We start from the raw sequence: 20,429 nt of genomic DNA on the forward strand, positions 1-20,429 counted from the left end.
AATCCCAATCTCTGTTTTCCACAGTGTCCTCTGCAACAAGCATTACTTCGGAATCAAACTCTGTCAGCCAAACTGTGTCAACCTCAACAAGAATCTCCGAAACAGTTTCACCATCTGTAAGCACAAGTGTTTCCAGCTCAGTAAGCTTGTCTAAAAGTGACTCGGTGTCCTTCAGCCAAAGAGATTCATCTTTAACCAGGTTGTCTCAAAGTCAAGCGTCTTCTGTCACACCAAGTGTTTCGTCATCCACATCTATCTCGGAAAGTGTGTCGTCTTCTTTGAGCTCAAGTATTTCGTTGTCATCGAGTGTCTTCCAAAGTGCTTCCAAATCTGTCAGCCGGAGTGCTTCATCTTCAACAAGCAACATTCATAGTGGGTCATTGTCTACTAGCCGGTCTCAGAGCAAATCCCAATCTCTGTTTTCCACAGTGTCCTCTGCAACAAGCATTACTTCGGAATCAAACTCTGTCAGCCAAACTGTGTCAACCTCAACAAGAATCTCCGAAACAGTTTCACCATCTGTAAGCACAAGTGTTTCCAGCTCAGTAAGCTTGTCTAAAAGTGACTCGGTGTCCTTCAGCCAAAGAGATTCATCTTTAACCAGGTTGTCTCAAAGTCAAGCGTCTTCTGTCACACCAAGTGTTTCGTCATCCACATCTATCTCGGAAAGTGTGTCGTCTTCTTTGAGCTCAAGTATTTCGTTGTCATCGAGTGTCTTCCAAAGTGCTTCCAAATCTGTCAGCCGGAGTGCTTCATCTTCAACAAGCAACATTCATAGTGGGTCATTGTCTACTAGCCGGTCTCAGAGCAAATCCCAATCTCTGTTTTCCACAGTGTCCTCTGCAACAAGCATTACTTCGGAATCAAACTCTGTCAGCCAAACTGTGTCAACCTCAACAAGAATCTCCGAAACAGTTTCACCATCTGTAAGCACAAGTGTTTCCAGCTCAGTAAGCTTGTCTAAAAGTGACTCGGTGTCCTTCAGCCAAAGAGATTCATCTTTAACCAGGTTGTCTCAAAGTCAAGCGTCTTCTGTCACACCAAGTGTTTCGTCATCCACATCTATCTCGGAAAGTGTGTCGTCTTCTTTGAGCTCAAGTATTTCGTTGTCATCGAGTGTCTTCCAAAGTGCTTCCAAATCTGTCAGCCGGAGTGCTTCATCTTCAACAAGCAACATTCATAGTGGGTCATTGTCTACTAGCCGGTCTCAGAGCAAATCCCAATCTCTGTTTTCCACAGTGTCCTCTGCAACAAGCATTACTTCGGAATCAAACTCTGTCAGCCAAACTGTGTCAACCTCAACAAGAATCTCCGAAACAGTTTCACCATCTGTAAGCACAAGTGTTTCCAGCTCAGTAAGCTTGTCTAAAAGTGACTCGGTGTCCTTCAGCCAAAGAGATTCATCTTTAACCAGGTTGTCTCAAAGTCAAGCGTCTTCTGTCACACCAAGTGTTTCGTCATCCACATCTATCTCGGAAAGTGTGTCGTCTTCTTTGAGCTCAAGTATTTCGTTGTCATCGAGTGTCTTCCAAAGTGCTTCCAAATCTGTCAGCCGGAGTGCTTCATCTTCAACAAGCAACATTCATAGTGGGTCATTGTCTACTAGCCGGTCTCAGAGCAAATCCCAATCTCTGTTTTCCACAGTGTCCTCTGCAACAAGCATTACTTCGGAATCAAACTCTGTCAGCCAAACTGTGTCAACCTCAACAAGAATCTCCGAAACAGTTTCACCATCTGTAAGCACAAGTGTTTCCAGCTCAGTAAGCTTGTCTAAAAGTGACTCGGTGTCCTTCAGCCAAAGAGATTCATCTTTAACCAGGTTGTCTCAAAGTCAAGCGTCTTCTGTCACACCAAGTGTTTCGTCATCCACATCTATCTCGGAAAGTGTGTCGTCTTCTTTGAGCTCAAGTATTTCGTTGTCATCGAGTGTCTTCCAAAGTGCTTCCAAATCTGTCAGCCGGAGTGCTTCATCTTCAACAAGCAACATTCATAGTGGGTCATTGTCTACTAGCCGGTCTCAGAGCAAATCCCAATCTCTGTTTTCCACAGTGTCCTCTGCAACAAGCATTACTTCGGAATCAAACTCTGTCAGCCAAACTGTGTCAACCTCAACAAGAATCTCCGAAACAGTTTCACCATCTGTAAGCACAAGTGTTTCCAGCTCAGTAAGCTTGTCTAAAAGTGACTCGGTGTCCTTCAGCCAAAGAGATTCATCTTTAACCAGGTTGTCTCAAAGTCAAGCGTCTTCTGTCACACCAAGTGTTTCGTCATCCACATCTATCTCGGAAAGTGTGTCGTCTTCTTTGAGCTCAAGTATTTCGTTGTCATCGAGTGTCTTCCAAAGTGCTTCCAAATCTGTCAGCCGGAGTGCTTCATCTTCAACAAGCAACATTCATAGTGGGTCATTGTCTACTAGCCGGTCTCAGAGCAAATCCCAATCTCTGTTTTCCACAGTGTCCTCTGCAACAAGCATTACTTCGGAATCAAACTCTGTCAGCCAAACTGTGTCAACCTCAACAAGAATCTCCGAAACAGTTTCACCATCTGTAAGCACAAGTGTTTCCAGCTCAGTAAGCTTGTCTAAAAGTGACTCGGTGTCCTTCAGCCAAAGAGATTCATCTTTAACCAGGTTGTCTCAAAGTCAAGCGTCTTCTGTCACACCAAGTGTTTCGTCATCCACATCTATCTCGGAAAGTGTGTCGTCTTCTTTGAGCTCAAGTATTTCGTTGTCATCGAGTGTCTTCCAAAGTGCTTCCAAATCTGTCAGCCGGAGTGCTTCATATTCAACAAGCAACATTCATAGTGGGTCATTGTCTACTAGCCGGTCTCAGAGCAAATCCCAATCTCTGTTTTCCACAGTGTCCTCTGCAACAAGCATTACTTCGGAATCAAACTCTGTCAGCCAAACTGTGTCAACCTCAACAAGAATCTCCGAAACAGTTTCACCATCTGTAAGCACAAGTGTTTCCAGCTCAGTAAGCTTGTCTAAAAGTGACTCGGTGTCCTTCAGCCAAAGAGATTCATCTTTAACCAGGTTGTCTCAAAGTCAAGCGTCTTCTGTCACACCAAGTGTTTCGTCATCCACATCTATCTCGGAAAGTGTGTCGTCTTCTTTGAGCTCAAGTATTTCGTTGTCATCGAGTGTCTTCCAAAGTGCTTCCAAATCTGTCAGCCGGAGTGCTTCATCTTCAACAAGCAACATTCATAGTGGGTCATTGTCTACTAGCCGGTCTCAGAGCAAATCCCAATCTCTGTTTTCCACAGTGTCCTCTGCAACAAGCATTACTTCGGAATCAAACTCTGTCAGCCAAACTGTGTCAACCTCAACAAGAATCTCCGAAACAGTTTCACCATCTGTAAGCACAAGTGTTTCCAGCTCAGTAAGCTTGTCTAAAAGTGACTCGGTGTCCTTCAGCCAAAGAGATTCATCTTTAACCAGGTTGTCTCAAAGTCAAGCGTCTTCTGTCACACCAAGTGTTTCGTCATCCACATCTATCTCGGAAAGTGTGTCGTCTTCTTTGAGCTCAAGTATTTCGTTGTCATCGAGTGTCTTCCAAAGTGCTTCCAAATCTGTCAGCCGGAGTGCTTCATCTTCAACAAGCAACATTCATAGTGGGTCATTGTCTACTAGCCGGTCTCAGAGCAAATCCCAATCTCTGTTTTCCACAGTGTCCTCTGCAACAAGCATTACTTCGGAATCAAACTCTGTCAGCCAAACTGTGTCAACCTCAACAAGAATCTCCGAAACAGTTTCACCATCTGTAAGCACAAGTGTTTCCAGCTCAGTAAGCTTGTCTAAAAGTGACTCGGTGTCCTTCAGCCAAAGAGATTCATCTTTAACCAGGTTGTCTCAAAGTCAAGCGTCTTCTGTCACACCAAGTGTTTCGTCATCCACATCTATCTCGGAAAGTGTGTCGTCTTCTTTGAGCTCAAGTATTTCGTTGTCATCGAGTGTCTTCCAAAGTGCTTCCAAATCTGTCAGCCGGAGTGCTTCATCTTCAACAAGCAACATTCATAGTGGGTCATTGTCTACTAGCCGGTCTCAGAGCAAATCCCAATCTCTGTTTTCCACAGTGTCCTCTGCAACAAGCATTACTTCGGAATCAAACTCTGTCAGCCAAACTGTGTCAACCTCAACAAGAATCTCCGAAACAGTTTCACCATCTGTAAGCACAAGTGTTTCCAGCTCAGTAAGCTTGTCTAAAAGTGACTCGGTGTCCTTCAGCCAAAGAGATTCATCTTTAACCAGGTTGTCTCAAAGTCAAGCGTCTTCTGTCACACCAAGTGTTTCGTCATCCACATCTATCTCGGAAAGTGTGTCGTCTTCTTTGAGCTCAAGTATTTCGTTGTCATCGAGTGTCTTCCAAAGTGCTTCCAAATCTGTCAGCCGGAGTGCTTCATATTCAACAAGCAACATTCATAGTGGGTCATTGTCTACTAGCCGGTCTCAGAGCAAATCCCAATCTCTGTTTTCCACAGTGTCCTCTGCAACAAGCATTACTTCGGAATCAAACTCTGTCAGCCAAACTGTGTCAACCTCAACAAGAATCTCCGAAACAGTTTCACCATCTGTAAGCACAAGTGTTTCCAGCTCAGTAAGCTTGTCTAAAAGTGACTCGGTGTCCTTCAGCCAAAGAGATTCATCTTTAACCAGGTTGTCTCAAAGTCAAGCGTCTTCTGTCACACCAAGTGTTTCGTCATCCACATCTATCTCGGAAAGTGTGTCGTCTTCTTTGAGCTCAAGTATTTCGTTGTCATCGAGTGTCTTCCAAAGTGCTTCCAAATCTGTCAGCCGGAGTGCTTCATCTTCAACAAGCAACATTCATAGTGGGTCATTGTCTACTAGCCGGTCTCAGAGCAAATCCCAATCTCTGTTTTCCACAGTGTCCTCTGCAACAAGCATTACTTCGGAATCAAACTCTGTCAGCCAAACTGTGTCAACCTCAACAAGAATCTCCGAAACAGTTTCACCATCTGTAAGCACAAGTGTTTCCAGCTCAGTAAGCTTGTCTAAAAGTGACTCGGTGTCCTTCAGCCAAAGAGATTCATCTTTAACCAGGTTGTCTCAAAGTCAAGCGTCTTCTGTCACACCAAGTGTTTCGTCATCCACATCTATCTCGGAAAGTGTGTCGTCTTCTTTGAGCTCAAGTATTTCGTTGTCATCGAGTGTCTTCCAAAGTGCTTCCAAATCTGTCAGCCGGAGTGCTTCATCTTCAACAAGCAACATTCATAGTGGGTCATTGTCTACTAGCCGGTCTCAGAGCAAATCCCAATCTCTGTTTTCCACAGTGTCCTCTGCAACAAGCATTACTTCGGAATCAAACTCTGTCAGCCAAACTGTGTCAACCTCAACAAGAATCTCCGAAACAGTTTCACCATCTGTAAGCACAAGTGTTTCCAGCTCAGTAAGCTTGTCTAAAAGTGACTCGGTGTCCTTCAGCCAAAGAGATTCATCTTTAACCAGGTTGTCTCAAAGTCAAGCGTCTTCTGTCACACCAAGTGTTTCGTCATCCACATCTATCTCGGAAAGTGTGTCGTCTTCTTTGAGCTCAAGTATTTCGTTGTCATCGAGTGTCTTCCAAAGTGCTTCCAAATCTGTCAGCCGGAGTGCTTCATCTTCAACAAGCAACATTCATAGTGGGTCATTGTCTACTAGCCGGTCTCAGAGCAAATCCCAATCTCTGTTTTCCACAGTGTCCTCTGCAACAAGCATTACTTCGGAATCAAACTCTGTCAGCCAAACTGTGTCAACCTCAACAAGAATCTCCGAAACAGTTTCACCATCTGTAAGCACAAGTGTTTCCAGCTCAGTAAGCTTGTCTAAAAGTGACTCGGTGTCCTTCAGCCAAAGAGATTCATCTTTAACCAGGTTGTCTCAAAGTCAAGCGTCTTCTGTCACACCAAGTGTTTCGTCATCCACATCTATCTCGGAAAGTGTGTCGTCTTCTTTGAGCTCAAGTATTTCGTTGTCATCGAGTGTCTTCCAAAGTGCTTCCAAATCTGTCAGCCGGAGTGCTTCATATTCAACAAGCAACATTCATAGTGGGTCATTGTCTACTAGCCGGTCTCAGAGCAAATCCCAATCTCTGTTTTCCACAGTGTCCTCTGCAACAAGCATTACTTCGGAATCAAACTCTAACAGCCAAACTGTGTCAACCTCAAAAAGAATCTCCGAAACAGTTTCACCATCTGTAAGCACAAGTGTTTCCAGCTCAGTAAGCTTGTCTAAAAGTGACTCGGTGTCCTTCAGCCAAAGAGATTCATCTTTAACCAGGTTGTCTCAAAGTCAAGCGTCTTCTGTCACACCAAGTGTTTCGTCATTCACATCTATCTCGGAAAGTGTGTCGTCTTCTTTGAGCTCAAGTATTTCGTTGTCATCGAGTGTCTTCCAAAGTGCTTCCAAATCTGTCAGCCGGAGTGCTTCATATTCAACAAGCAACATTCATAGTGGGTCATTGTCTACTAGCCGGTCTCAGAGCAAATCCCAATCTCTGTTTTCCACAGTGTCCTCTGCAACAAGCATTACTTCGGAATCAAACTCTGTCAGCCAAACTGTGTCAACCTCAACAAGAATCTCCGAAACAGTTTCACCATCTGTAAGCACAAGTGTTTCCAGCTCAGTAAGCTTGTCTAAAAGTGACTCGGTGTCCTTCAGCCAAAGAGATTCATCTTTAACCAGGTTTTTTCAAAGTCAAGCATCTTTTGTCACACCAAGTGTTTCGTCATCCACATCTATCTCGGAAAGTGTGTCGTCTTCTTTGAGCTCAAGTATTTCGTTGTCATCGAGTGTCTTCCAAAGTGCTTCCAAATCTGTCAGCCGGAGTGCTTCATCTTCAACAAGCAACATTCATAGTGGGTCATTGTCTACTAGCCGGTCTCAGAGCAAATCCCAATCTCTGTTTTCCACAGTGTCCTCTGCAACAAGCATTACTTCGGAATCAAACTCTGTCAGCCAAACTGTGTCAACCTTAACAAGAATCTCCGAAACAGTTTCACCATCTGTAAGCAAAAGTGTTTTCAGCTCAGTAAGCTTGTCTAAAAGTGACTCGGTGTCCTTCAGCCAAAGAGATTCATCTTTAACCAGGTTTTTTCAAAGTCAAGCGTCTTCTGTCACACCAAGTGTTTCGTCATCCACATCTATCTCGGAAAGTGTGTCGTCTTCTTTGAGCTCAAGTATTTCGTTGTCATCGAGTGTCTTCCAAAGTGCTTCCAAATCTGTCAGCCGGAGTGCTTCACATTCAACAAGGAACATTTATAGTGGGTCATTGTCTACTAGCCGGTCTCAGAGCAAATCCCAATCTCTGTTTTCCACAGTGTCCTCTGCAACAAGCATTACTTCGGAATCAAACTCTAACAGCCAAACTGTGTCAACCTCAAAAAGAATCTCCGAAACAGTTTCACCATCTGTAAGCACAAGTGTTTCCAGCTCAGTAAGCTTGTCTAAAAGTGACTCGGTGTCCTTCAGCCAAAGAGATTCATCTTTAACCAGGTTGTCTCAAAGTCAAGCGTCTTCTGTCACACCAAGTGTTTCGTCATCCACATCTATCTCGGAAAGTGTGTCGTCTTCTTTGAGCTCAAGTATTTCGTTGTCATCGAGTGTCTTCCAAAGTGCTTCCAAATCTGTCAGCCGGAGTGCTTCATATTCAACAAGCAACATTCATAGTGGGTCATTGTCTACTAGCCGGTCTCAGAGCAAATCCCAATCTCTGTTTTCCACAGTGTCCTCTGCAACAAGCATTACTTCGGAATCAAACTCTGTCAGCCAAACTGTGTCAACCTCAACAAGAATCTCCGAAACAGTTTCACCATCTGTAAGCACAAGTGTTTCCAGCTCAGTAAGCTTGTCTAAAAGTGACTCGGTGTCCTTCAGCCAAAGAGATTCATCTTTAACCAGGTTTTTTCAAAGTCAAGCATCTTTTGTCACACCAAGTGTTTCGTCATCCACATCTATGTCCGAAAGTGTGTCGTCTTCTTTGAGCTCAAGTATTTCGTTGTCATCGAGTGTCTTCCAAAGTGCTTCCAAATCTGTCAGCCGGAGTTCTTCATATTCAACCCCCAAAATTCATAGTGGGTCATTGTCTACTAGCTGGTCTCAGAGCAAATCCCAATCTCTGTTTTCCACAGTGTCCTCTGCAACAAGCATTACTTCGGAATCAAACTCTGTCAGCCAAACTGTGTCAACCTCAACAAGAATCTCCGAAACAGTTTTACCATCTGTAAGCACAAGTGTTTCCAGCTCAGTAAGCTTGTCTAAAATTGACTCGGTGTCCTTCAGCCAAAGAGATTCATCTTTAACCAGGTTATCTCAAAGTCAAGCGTCTTCTGTCGCACCAAGTGTTTCGTCATCCACATCTATCTCGGGAAGTGTGTCGTCTTCTTTGAGCTCAAGTATTTCGTTGTCATCGAGTGTCTTTCAAAGTGCTTCCAAATCTGTCAGCCGGACTGCTTCATCTTCAACAAGCAACATTCGTAGTGGGTCAATGTCTACTAGCCGGTCTCAGAGCAAATCCCAATCTCTGTTTTCCACAGTGTCCTCTGCAACAAGCATTACTTCGGAATCAAACTCTGTCAGCCAAACTGTGTCAACCTCAACAAGAATCTCCGAAACAGTTTCACCATCTGTAAGCACAAGTGTTTCCAGCTCAGTAAGCTTGTCTAAAAGTGACTCGGTGTCCTTCAGCCAAAGAGATTCATCTTTAACCAGGTTGTCTCAAAGTCAAGCGTCTTTTGTCACACCAAGTGTTTCGTCATCCACATCTCTCTCGGAAAGTGTGTCGTCTTCTTTGAGCTCAAGTATTTCGTTGTCATCGAGTGTCTTCCAAAGTGCTTCCAAATCTGTCAGCCGGAGTGCTTCATCTTCAACAAGCAACATTTATAGTGGGTCCTTGTCTGCTAGCCGGTCTCAGAGCAAATCCCAATCTCTGTTTTCCACAGTGTCCTCTACAACAAGCATTACATCGGAATCAAACTCTGTGAGCCAAACTGTGTCAACCTCAACAAGAATCTCCCAAACAGTTTCTCCATCTGTAAGCACAAGTGTTTCCAGCTCGGTAAGCTTGTCTAAAAGTGACTCGGTGTCCTTCAGCCAAAGAGATTCATCTTTAACCAGGTTGTCTCAAAGTCAAGCGTCTTCTGTTACACCAAGTGTTTCGTCATCCACATCTATCTCGGAAAGTGTGTCGTCTTCTTTGAGCTCAAGTATTTCGTTGTCATCGAGTGTCTTCCAAAGTGCTTCCAAATCTGTCAGCCGGAGTGCTTCATATTCAACAAGCAACATTCATAGTGGGTCATTGTCTACTAGCCGGTCTCAGAGCAAATCCCAATCTCTGTTTTCCACAGTGTCCTCTGCAACAAGCATTACTTCGGAATCAAACTCTGTCAGCCAAACTGTGTCAACCTCAACAAGAATCTCCGAAACAGTTTCACCATCTGTAAGCACAAGTGTTTCCAGCTCAGTAAGCTTGTCTAAAAGTGACTCGGTGTCCTTCAGCCAAAGAGATTCATCTTTAACCAGGTTGTCTCAAAGTCAAGCGTCTTCTGTTACACCAAGTGTTTCGTCATCCACATCTATCTCGGAAAGTGTGTCGTCTTCTTTGAGCTCAAGTATTTCGTTGTCATCGAGTGTCTTCCAAAGTGCTTCCAAATCTGTCAGCCGGAGTGCTTTATCTTCAACAAGCAACATTCATAGTGGGTCATTGTCTACTAGCCGGTCTCAGAGCAAATCCCAATATCTGTTTTCTACAGTGTCCTCTGCAACAAGCATTACTTCGAAATCAAACTCTGTCAGCCAAACTGTGTCAACCTCAACAAGAATCTCCGAAACAGTTTCACCATCTGTAAGCACAAGTGTTTCCAGCTCAGTAAGCTTGTCTAAAAGTGACTCGGTGTCCTTCAGCCAAAGAGATTCATCTTTAACCAGGTTGTCTCAAAGTCAAGCGTCTTCTGTCACACCAAGTGTTTCGTCATCCACATCTATCTCGGAAAGTGTGTCGTCTTCTTTGAGCTCAAGTATTTCGTTGTCATCGAGTGTCTTCCAAAGTGCTTCCAAATCTGTCAGCCGGAGTGCTTCATCTTCAACAAGCAACATTCATAGTGGGTCATTGTCTAATAGCCGGTCTCAGAGCAAATCCCAATATCTGTTTTCCACAGTGTCCTCTGCAACAAGCATTACTTCGGAATCAAACTGTCTCAGCCAAACTGTGTCAACCTCAACAAGAATCTCCGAAACTGTTTCACCATCTCTAAGCACAAGTGTTTCCAGCTCAGTAAGCTTGTCTAAAAGTGACTCGGTGTCCTTCAGCCAAAGAGATTCATCTTTAACCAGGTTGTCTCAAAGTCAAGCGTCTTCTGTCACACCAAGTGTTTCGTCATCCACATCTATCTCGGAAAGTGTGTCGTCTTCTTTGAGCTCAAGTATTTCTTTGTCATCGAGTGTCTTCCAAAGTGCTTCCAAATCTGTCAGCCGGAGTGCTTCATCTTCAACAAGCAACATTCATAGTGGGTCATTGTCTACTAGCCGGTCTCAGAGCAAATCCCAATCTCTGTTTTCCACAGTGTCCTCTGCAACAAGCATTACTTCGGAATCAAACTCTGTCAGCCAAACTGTGTCAACCTTAACAAGAATCTCCGAAACAGTTTCACCATCTGTAAGCACAAGTGTTTCCAGCTCAGTAAGCTTGTCTAAAAGTGACTCGGTGTCCTTCAGCCAAAGAGATTCATCTTTAACCAGGTTGTCTCAAAGTCAAGCGTCTTCTGCCACACCAAGTGTTTCGTCATCCACATCTATCTCGGAAAGTGTGTCGTCTTCTTTGAGCTCAAGTATTTCGTTGTCATCGAGTGTCTTCCAAAGTGCTTCCAAATCTGTCAGCCGGAGGGCTTCATCTTCAACAAGCAACATTCATAGTGGGTCATTGTCTACTAGCCGGTCTCAGAGCAAATCCCAATCTCTGTTTTCCACAGTGTCCTCTGCAACAAGCATTACTTCGGAATCAAACTCTGTCAGCCAAACTGTGTCAACCTCAACAAGAATCTCCGAAACAGTTTCACCATCTGTAAGCACAAGTGTTTCCAGCTCAGTAAGCTTGTCTAAAAGTGACTCGGTGTCCTTCAGCCAAAGAGATTCATCTTTAACCAGGTTGTCTCAAAGTCAAGCGTCTTCTGTCACACCAAGTGTTTCGTCATCCACATCTATCTCGGAAAGTGTGTCGTCTTCTTTGAGCTCAAGTATTTCGTTGTCATCGACTGTCTTCCAAAGTGCTTCCAAATCTGTCAGCCGGAGTGCTTCATCTTCAACAAGCAACATTCATAGTGGGTCATTGTCTACTAGCCGGTCTCAGAGCAAATCCCAATCTCTGTTTTCCACAGTGTCCTCTGCAACAAGCATTACTTCGGAATCAATCTCTGTCAGCCAAACTGTGTCAACCTCAACAAGAATCTCCGAAACAGTTTCACCATCAGTAAGCACAATTGTTTCCATCTCAGTAAGCTTGCCTAAAAGTGACTCGGTGTCCTTCAGCCAAAGAGATTCATCTTTAACCAGGTTGTCTCAAAGTCAAGCGTCTTCTGTCACACCAAGTGTTTCGTCATCCACATCTATCTCGGAAAGTGTGTCGTCTTCTTTGAGCTCAAGTATTTCGTTGTCATCGAGTGTCTTCCAAAGTGCTTCCAAATCTGTCAGCCGGAGTGCTTCATCTTCAACAAGCAACATTCATAGTGGGTCATTGTCTACTAGCCGGTCTCAGAGCAAATCCCAATATCTGTTTTCCACAGTGTCCTCTGCAACAAGCATTACTTCGGAATCAAACTCTGTCAGCCAAACTGTGTCAACCTCAACAAGAATCTCCGAAACAGTTTCACCATCTGTAAGCACAAGTGTTTCCAGCTCAGTAAGCTTGTCTAAAAGTGACTCGGTGTCCTTCAGCCAAAGAGATTCATCTTTAACCAGGTTGTCTCAAAGTCAAGCGTCTTCTGTCACACCAAGTGTTTCGTCATCCACATATATCTCGGAAAGTGTGTCGTCTTCTTTGAGCTCAAGTATTTCGTTGGCATCGAGTGTCTTCCAAAGTGCTTCCAAATCTGTCAGCCGGAGTGCTTCATCATCAACAAGCAACATTCATAGTGGGTCATTGTCTACTAGCCGGTCTCAGAGCAAATCCCAATCTCTGTTTTCCACAGTGTCCTCTGCAACAAGCATTACTTCGGAATCAAACTCTGTCAGCCAAACTGTGTCAACCTCAACAAGAATCTCCGAAACAGTTTCACCATCTGTAAGCACAAGTGTTTCCAGCTCAGTAAGCTTGTCTAAAAGTGACTCGGTGTCCTTCAGCCAAAGAGATTCATCTTTAACCAGGTTGTCTCAAAGTCAAGCGTCTTCTGTCACACCAAGTGTTTCGTCATCCACATCTATCTCGGAAAGTGTGTCGTCTTCTTTGAGCTCAAGTATTTCGTTGTCATCGAGTGTCTTCCAAAGTGCTTCCAAATCTGTCAGCCGGAGTGCTTCATCTTCAACAAGCAACATTCATAGTGGGTCATTGTCTACTAGCCGGTCTCAGAGCAAATCCCAATATCTGTTTTCCACAGTGTCCTCTGCAACAAGCATTACTTCGGAATCAAACTCTGTCAGCCAAACTGTGTCAACCTCAACAAGAATCTCCGAAACAGTTTCACCATCAGTAAGCACAATTGTTTCCATCTCAGTAAGCTTGCCTAAAAGTGACTCGGTGTCCTTCAGCCAAAGAGATTCATCTTTAACCAGGTTGTCTCAAAGTCAAGCGTCTTCTGTCACACCAAGTGTTTCGTCATCCACATCTATCTCGGAAAGTGTGTCGTCTTCTTTGAGCTCAAGTATTTCGTTGTCATCGAGTGTCTTCCAAAGTGCTTCCAAATCTGTCAGCCGGAGTGCTTCATCTTCAACAAGCAACATTCATAGTGGGTCATTGTCTACTAGCCGGTCTCAGAGCAAATCCCAATATCTGTTTTCCACAGTGTCCTCTGCAACAAGCATTACTTCGGAATCAAACTCTGTCAGCCAAACTGTGTCAACCTCAACAAGAATCTCCGAAACAGTTTCACCATCAGTAAGCACAATTGTTTCCATCTCAGTAAGCTTGTCTAAAAGTGACTCGGTGTCCTTCAGCCAAAGAGATTCATCTTTAACCAGGTTGCCTCAAAGTCAAGCGTCTTCTGTTACACCAAGTGTTTCGTCATCCACATCTATCTCGGAAAGTGTGTCGTCTTCTTTGAGCTCAAGTATTTCGTTGTCATCGAGTGTCTTCCAAAGTGCTTCCAAATCTGTCAGCCGGAGTGCTTCATCTTCAACAAGCAACATTCATAATGGGTCATTGTCTACTAGCCGGTCTCGGAGCAATTCCCAATCTCTGTTTTCCACAGTGTCCTCTGCAAAAAGTATTACTTCTAAATCAAACTCTGTCAGCCAAACTGTGTCAACCTCAACAAGAATCTCCGAAACAGTTTCACCATCTGTAAGCACAAGTGTTTCCAGCTTAGTAAGCTCTTCTAAAACTGACTCATTGTCCCTCAGCCAAAGAGATTTATCTTTAACCAGGTTGTCTCAAAGTCAAGCGTCTTCTGTCACACCAAGTGTTTCGTCATCATCAACTATCTCGAAAAAAGTGTCGTCTTCTATGAGCTCAAGTATTTCGTTGTCATCGAGTGTCTTCCAAAGTGCTTCCAAATATGTCAGCCGGAATGCTTCATCTTCAACAAGCAACATTCATAGTGGGTCATTGTCTACAAGCTGGTCTCAGAGCAAATCCCAATCTGTGTTTTCCACAGTGTCCTCTTCAACAAGCATTACTTTGGAATCAAACTCTGTCAGCCAAACTGTGTCAACCTCAACAAGAATCTCCGAAACTTTTTCACCATCTGTAAGCACAAGTGTTTCCACCGCAGGAAACCTATCTAAAAGTGACTCGGTGTCCTTCAGCCAAAGAGATTCATCTTTAACCAGGTTGTCTCAAAGTCAAGCGTCTTTTGTCACACCAAGTGTTTTGTCATCAACAACTATCTCGGAAAGTGTGTCGTCTTCTCTGAGCTCAAGTATTTCGTTGTCATCGAGTGTCTTTCAAAGTGCTTCCAAATCTGTCAGCCGGAGTGCTTCATCTTCAACAAGCAACGTTCATAGTGGGTCATTGTCTACTAGCTGTTCTCAGAGAAAATCCCAATCTCTGTTTTCTACAGTGTCCTCTGCAACAAGCATTATTTTGGAATCAAACTCTGTAATCCAAATTGTGGTAACCTCAACAAGAATCTCCGAAACAGTTTCACCATCTGTAAGCACAAGTGTTTCCACCTTAGTAAGCTTGTCTAAAAGTGACTCGTTGTCCTTCAGCCAAAGAGATTCATCTTTAACCAGGTTGTCTCAAAGTCAAGCGTCTTCTGTCATACCAAGTGTTTCGTCATCAACAACTATCTCGGGAAGGTTGTTGTCTTCTTTGAGCTTAAGTAGTTCGTGGTCATTGAGTGTCTTCCAAAGTGCTTCGAAATCTGTCCTTCGCAGTTTTTCATCTTCAACAAGCAACATTCATAGTGGGTCATTGTCTACTAGCCGGTCTCAGAGCAAATCCCAGTCTCTGTTTTCCACAGTGTTCTCTTCAACAAGCATTGGTTCGGAATCAAACTCTGTCAGCCAAATTATGTCAACCTCAAGAAGCATATCTGAAACTGTTACTCCATCAGTAAGAGTTTGGACCTCAGTAAGCTTGTCTAAAAGTGAGTCTGTGCTTATCAGCCAACAAGATTTATCTTTCACGCCGTTGTCTCAAAGTCAAGCGTCTTCTTTCAGACCAAGACTTTTGTTATCAACAACTATTTTGGAAAGTGTGGCTTCCTCTTCTAGCTCAAGTATTCCGCTCTCAGCGTTTGTTTATTCCTCTACATCTGTTAGCAGTATATATCTACATGCTGCCATCAAGACAAGCTATTTTGAAGGCTTTTCGAAGAGTTTTATCTTGAACGTTTCTCCGTCGAAGATCCAAAGTAGGCCTGTTGCAACAGGTGAGTTTTAGGGAGACTCTAATAAAATCTTGTTTGTAACTTTTGTTTGTTTGAGTTTTTTTGTTCCACTCCATACCTTGCGTTCGTTTACATGCAAATAGGGCAACAAGAAATCAAATATCGGAATATTAATTTAAAGTATAATTTGTCGCTTGATGTTGGTTACCTGTTTAACCAAATACCCAATTGCCTCAATTGTCTCTCTTCGATCTTCCATTGGAGGCCGAGCCTTGAGGTTTTGCTGTAACGACTGACTAGTTGAGGTTATTAAGTTGTTTATTATATAGCTAACAGAACGTTTCTAAAGACAAAAAAAAATTGCATAATCCATAATCGGCCCGTGGTCATTACGGGAGAATAATGCCCTGGAGCTTATCTGCTCTTAGCCAATCATAGCCCCGGCTTATATCGGCCAGAAACACCAGCCATATAATAATACTTAGTAATATCCACTGACAACACTGAACTCTGAGGATTACTTTCGCCAATGTTGCAAATTGTTAGTCACTAAGACCAGGACTGCACTCACACAAACGGTCTAGCTTCATTAATTCAACCTAATGTTTTATTCATTATTGTTCATTTTTTAGCAACAAGAGTTGTGAACAACCTCTATCCATACGGAAAACAGCAGAATGATGAGGAGTTTGGAGTCGACGACTCATTTCAATACCTTTCTAATAACTTGTGTTTGGAGATTAAAGTGCAACCGTACGGATTTCGTTTTTTTGGAGGGAGGCATTATAAATTGCACGTATGTTTCTCTTGTCGAGAACATTTGTTTCAAATTTTATCCTCGCCAACACCGGGTCCAATTCTAAGTTTACATTTACCGTACGTGTCATTGTAAACTAGAACCCTGACACCCTTAAAATAAAAATTTAAGCCGCCACACTCTCGAAGTATTATTAAAATCTTTGGCACTTTCACCTTAGAACACCCTCATGTGTCAATTAGGCATGGTTATCATGAATCTAATAGCAATTTGATAGAAAGTTCTCAAATAGAGAAGGCATGGCTCTTTACTGGTGTGTTGAAAGGGGCAAGTAAGGTGTGCCTTTTAATGAACGTTTTTGGGTCAAACTGGGCGTAAGAAGGATTATACACAAACTTACTTATGGTTGTTAACTTAGCCTCGCCTTATTTCTGTAATCAAGTTATAGTCTTCGCTCCACTAATAACTTTTCCTTACCCTATATGGACTAATAGCTACAAAAAATGGTTTCTTTTTTATCGATACAATGGTGGAACAGTCTTCATTTGGAAACGTGCATTTCGTATTCTGTTAGCACTTTTATGCACAACATTTTGAAATTTTGCGATCTTGTAACTATCTCATTTTTATCGTTGACCGCCAGGCGCCCAAAATTTATAATCACTTGAGACTGAATTTCAGTGCCTGTGTTCTTTGTTATGTACCTGTTCAAGAAGATTTCTTCTCTTCGTGAAAAACTGTTCGCCTCCACTGCACACTTAATAGGTTATAGATGTTTGTGTATTTCTCAGATAAGCAAAATATGACGACTTTAATTTTATATAGAACTCGCAACATTGGTTTTCAAGTCAACGTTAGTTTATTTCAGTATGTTAAGTCTTATTTCTCTGCCTAATCATTTAGTTGATTTTTTTAACTATGGGTGTGCGATCGTCGCACATTTGCCTTTACATTGCATACGTTTCTTTTTTTTTTTTAATTGCAGATCTGTCACAATGGCAAAATACAACTTAACAATAAATGGAGTCTGCAATGGCCTCGAAAATTTGGTGTTTACCGCGTTGTAGACAGAGTGGGAATGTTTGCCCCATTTTGGGCCAGGACGGATCAGTATAGGGGCTTTAAATCAGGCTACTCAAAAGTTCACTACCACGTTTACGAGGAAAATCAAAGGGAAAACAACCAAACGAACGAGATATTTGTCATGGCATCAAGACATGTTCAGCAATACGCAGGAGAACGGTTTGCCAACTTTAACGCCACATGGGTCCTTGTTGTGACCTGGGTGAACCTATGTCCGTCTGATGTTTACCATTACTTCCCATACAGAAACCCAGGTATCTCAAGTGTGATCTGTTCCGGGGTTAGTATATATTTTGGAGGTTATTTTGGTGACGAAATTGCACAATAACGGATCGAACGACCGACCGACCAATTGCAGAGAGTTGTCTGACCAACGAACCGATAAATATAGGGAGGTACCAGACGAAAAACCATCCGGCAAGTCTTCTGAATGGAAATTCAAAATTGAGCACTTATAATTTACTTATCCTAGGGAGTCTCACTCTTAAAACGGGTTGTATAACTTGCTAGGTGGGTTTAGGTGATGCCTAGTGTTCAAGATGCAAGCTGCTCGATTAATGTGATATTTGGATGGCAGGCTAGAACTGTTACCAATTTGCTTTTGTAGATTACTAGAGTGAAGACGTCTCCTGTTGTCAATGTGTTTGTGTTACTGAGTAATATTCTGACTGCTCAGTGATCACTCATACATATCTTATGTTTAAGGAACTCTACTTGCTTAAATTACAAGACATTCACTTGTTTCAAACAGGTCAATTTATATACTCTCTTTGCAATTCTAATTTTCCTTTAAAATTTGAAACTCTACTGATTTTCCTTGAATAATCGTACCCATAGCTATAACAGCAGGCGCTCACTTTGACACGCGGAACGACCTAGGTTCTAATACATGAAAGCGAGGTTTGGCAGACCGTATTTCAGTCTGGAAAATTTTAGTAGCGGCTGTCAGCAGATTTATGTTCTGTATACGATATTCCGGTCTCATCAGAGCTAAATCCTCCTAAAATGGCGTCCTCAAGTAGTGCAGTGAATGACTCAGTTATTCTTACCGAAGATGACATTCCCGGAGCCTCGTTAGCTGGGCTAAATCCTTCTTCGCTGAATTTTTACGGCCTGGGGCCAGTGGAGAAAACATTCAACATTTGTCCTCTACAAGAGACGACATTCAGGCTGGTCATAGTGTACACCATGTTCCTTTCAATAGGAGACTTACTTAACTCCCATATATTAATGGCCATTTCAACGCCATTTTAGGAGGATTTAGCTCTGATAAGACCGGAATATCGTATACAGAACATAAGTCTGCTGACAGCCGCTACTAAAATTTTCCAGACTGAAATACGGTCTATCAAACCTCGCTTTCATGTATTAGAACCTAGGTTGTTCCGCGTGTCCGCCATTTTTGAATACGGTGTATTGCAGAACAAATATACGTCAATTTTCTGTTATCTTTCAATGCCCAACGTTTTAAAATAGTCTAAGTTCAAATATCATTAGTTCTTCATCTCTTGCAACCTTCAAAAATATGCTCTTTATTTCAAAATATTCATTCAAAAAAAATAATAACATATATATATATATATATATTACGTTTTAATATAAAATTTGCTCTCAAGCTCCTGTCTCTTGCTTTTTTGTTGTGATAACTCCTTCTTGTTCTTTGCGAGGGAACCTAATTTTATATAAGCCCCGTGGTTTCATTTGGGTTTCCTCGTCACTTTTTTTTTTATCTTGTAAACTTGTATTCTTGTAATAGATGTAGTGTAGCAAAATGAATAAAATAAAAAACGTTTCCAAAGAAAGTCACTCCCGCTTTTACTTTTCTTGCAGGGAAATACGTTTCAAGCTGTTATCATAACAAATTGGTTTAACTCGTTTTTGATGTACAATTACCCAAACGGAGGCATTCAGTGGACCATTGGTGTTCCTGTGTAAGTTACAAAGAGTTAACTTCGCTGGATTTCTTTAATATATACCAACTCACTCTCTGAGCAGACGCTCTCCGCACGTAACTTTCCTTTTGCTAATTATTTGGCCAGTTCGAAAAGTTCATGCCATGAAAATCTCGTGTTATAGCAAACATATGTTTATGTCTAGTTGCTTTTAACTTGCAGTTCTCAATATCAATACTGGACCAATTTGTATGGTCTACCTGTGGCTGGTTGGAACGATCCTTTTAGCGGGACCAAACTGAATATCAAAGGGTAAGCGAAATCAGCTATACCATCTTTTCAGTAGGAGCTGACGGTATTAATCACATGAAGCCGAATGAAAACATTAATATCGATTGGCGCTTTAGCAAAAGTGAATTACCAACCGCGCTGTCCCCAGAGCAACTTTTAGCAACCTCTGAAAACAGTAGCGCGGTATCTGTTGACAGGCATCCTTCCTGAATCAAATTATTTGATGCGCAAACGGTAATTTTGGAAGGAAAAATCGTTCAATGTTTTCCATATCACCCAACTTTAGTCTTCTTTTGCTCCTCAGTACAAATTTTACCTTGTGTTCCGATCATTTTGGTGAAATCCAGCTCTCATATGCATACTTCTTTTGCACCTTTTGCCGATCAGCAGCAACAGGGGAGGATTTAGCTAATCAGGATCTTTTCATTTCCGTTTTGCATTTCTATCTCGCGTCCCTCTCTTTTCCGTACATCTCCCGCCCACCTCGCGCTCCGTGCGTAGGTGTGACTTAGATAATACAAAAATCCCCATGACAGTGATGACGAAAATGAATTGTTCTTTTTTCGTTTACGTGTTTCTTTTCCAGAGCGGGCACAGTACTCGGAATGTACAACCTTGATAAGAAAATGGGGAACACCGATTTGCTTGGAAGGTATTTCTGGAGAATCGAGACAAAGGATGAAAAAGGCGCGTTGGAAAAATGCATTACTTGGGCTTCCATTCAGAAAGATTTAGACTTCACATTCTGGTACTATCAGAATATCCGACCAGACAAACGCATGGCATGCCCATGTACTCTGAGACAAGCTTTTCTTGATACTGGGCGTTATCACTGGGACTGGCGCTTCTCTTGGCCAAAACATTGTTTTAGGTCCAATCGATTCATCGAATCTAACGTTCAAGGCTTTGTTCAATTCAAAGTGTTCCAGCTGTGTTGCTATTCTACAGAGCCGAATGACTATGGCGCTCTGATAGTTGGTATTCCTAGGGGTGGTCACCTCATTGTGACACTCTATAAAATTCCGCCCAGCGTGGATGCCATGTTCACTGACTTTGAAGCCTACAAATTTTGCTGTGTCGATGAGTCACTATGCCATCTATTTTACCTTTATCGACCATCTGACGACTGCCAATTTTATCGACCACCTCCAAGACGTAAGTTTTTCGATGCACGAATATTTCAAACCGCTTTTAATCAATTAATTCCCCATTAGCTCCGAAAGAGGACGTTCAATACCCACTGCTTTAATTCTCTCTATTGAAGCACCATAATTAGATTTCTAACTTCGCTGTAATCATCTATGCAAAAAAATGAACATTGTAAGCCTCGCGCCCTGACGTCTTTAAACATCTCCACAAGATCTTTCCTTCTTATGATTGCTACAACATTGCCCTAGGTCAACACGTGCAGTGCAAGAACGACAGAAGACTAC

At 42.5% G+C, this 20,429-nt stretch overlaps 2 protein-coding genes across 2 annotated transcripts in view; both read left to right on the forward strand.

Annotated features, from left to right (window-relative positions):
• Positions 1-224: 224 nt before the first annotated feature.
• Positions 225-14,467, forward strand: LOC138020222 (serine-rich adhesin for platelets-like; the record flags this gene model as incomplete). Its single annotated transcript, XM_068867239.1, has 20 exons — positions 225-287; positions 603-710; positions 1,035-1,112; positions 1,461-1,577; positions 1,845-1,901; positions 2,265-2,309; positions 2,676-2,766; positions 2,860-2,891; positions 4,290-4,376; positions 4,731-4,761; positions 5,077-5,156; positions 5,901-5,954; positions 6,531-6,596; positions 8,125-8,216; positions 8,276-8,476; positions 9,491-10,026; positions 10,342-10,445; positions 10,632-10,924; positions 12,947-14,252; positions 14,351-14,467. Coding segments are annotated over 20 exons (3,558 nt in total), but the record flags the coding sequence as incomplete, so codon positions are not given.
• The window catches only part of LOC138022348 (mucin-like protein), a 23,625-nt gene continuing 17,296 nt past the window's right edge, over positions 14,101-20,429 (forward strand). Inside the window, exons 1-6 of the mRNA XM_068869461.1 lie at positions 14,101-15,015; positions 15,606-15,769; positions 16,716-17,093; positions 18,644-18,744; positions 18,928-19,017; positions 19,583-20,151. Of these exons, the coding sequence (XP_068725562.1) occupies positions 14,655-15,015; positions 15,606-15,769; positions 16,716-17,093; positions 18,644-18,744; positions 18,928-19,017; positions 19,583-20,151 (1,663 nt within the window). The 5' untranslated portion in view covers positions 14,101-14,654. The remainder of the gene's footprint in view (positions 15,016-15,605; positions 15,770-16,715; positions 17,094-18,643; positions 18,745-18,927; positions 19,018-19,582; positions 20,152-20,429) is intronic.

This window comes from Montipora capricornis, chromosome 10 (genome assembly GCF_036669925.1).
Source record: "Montipora capricornis isolate CH-2021 chromosome 10, ASM3666992v2, whole genome shotgun sequence".
Classification (NCBI taxonomy): domain Eukaryota; kingdom Metazoa; phylum Cnidaria; class Anthozoa; order Scleractinia; family Acroporidae; genus Montipora; species Montipora capricornis.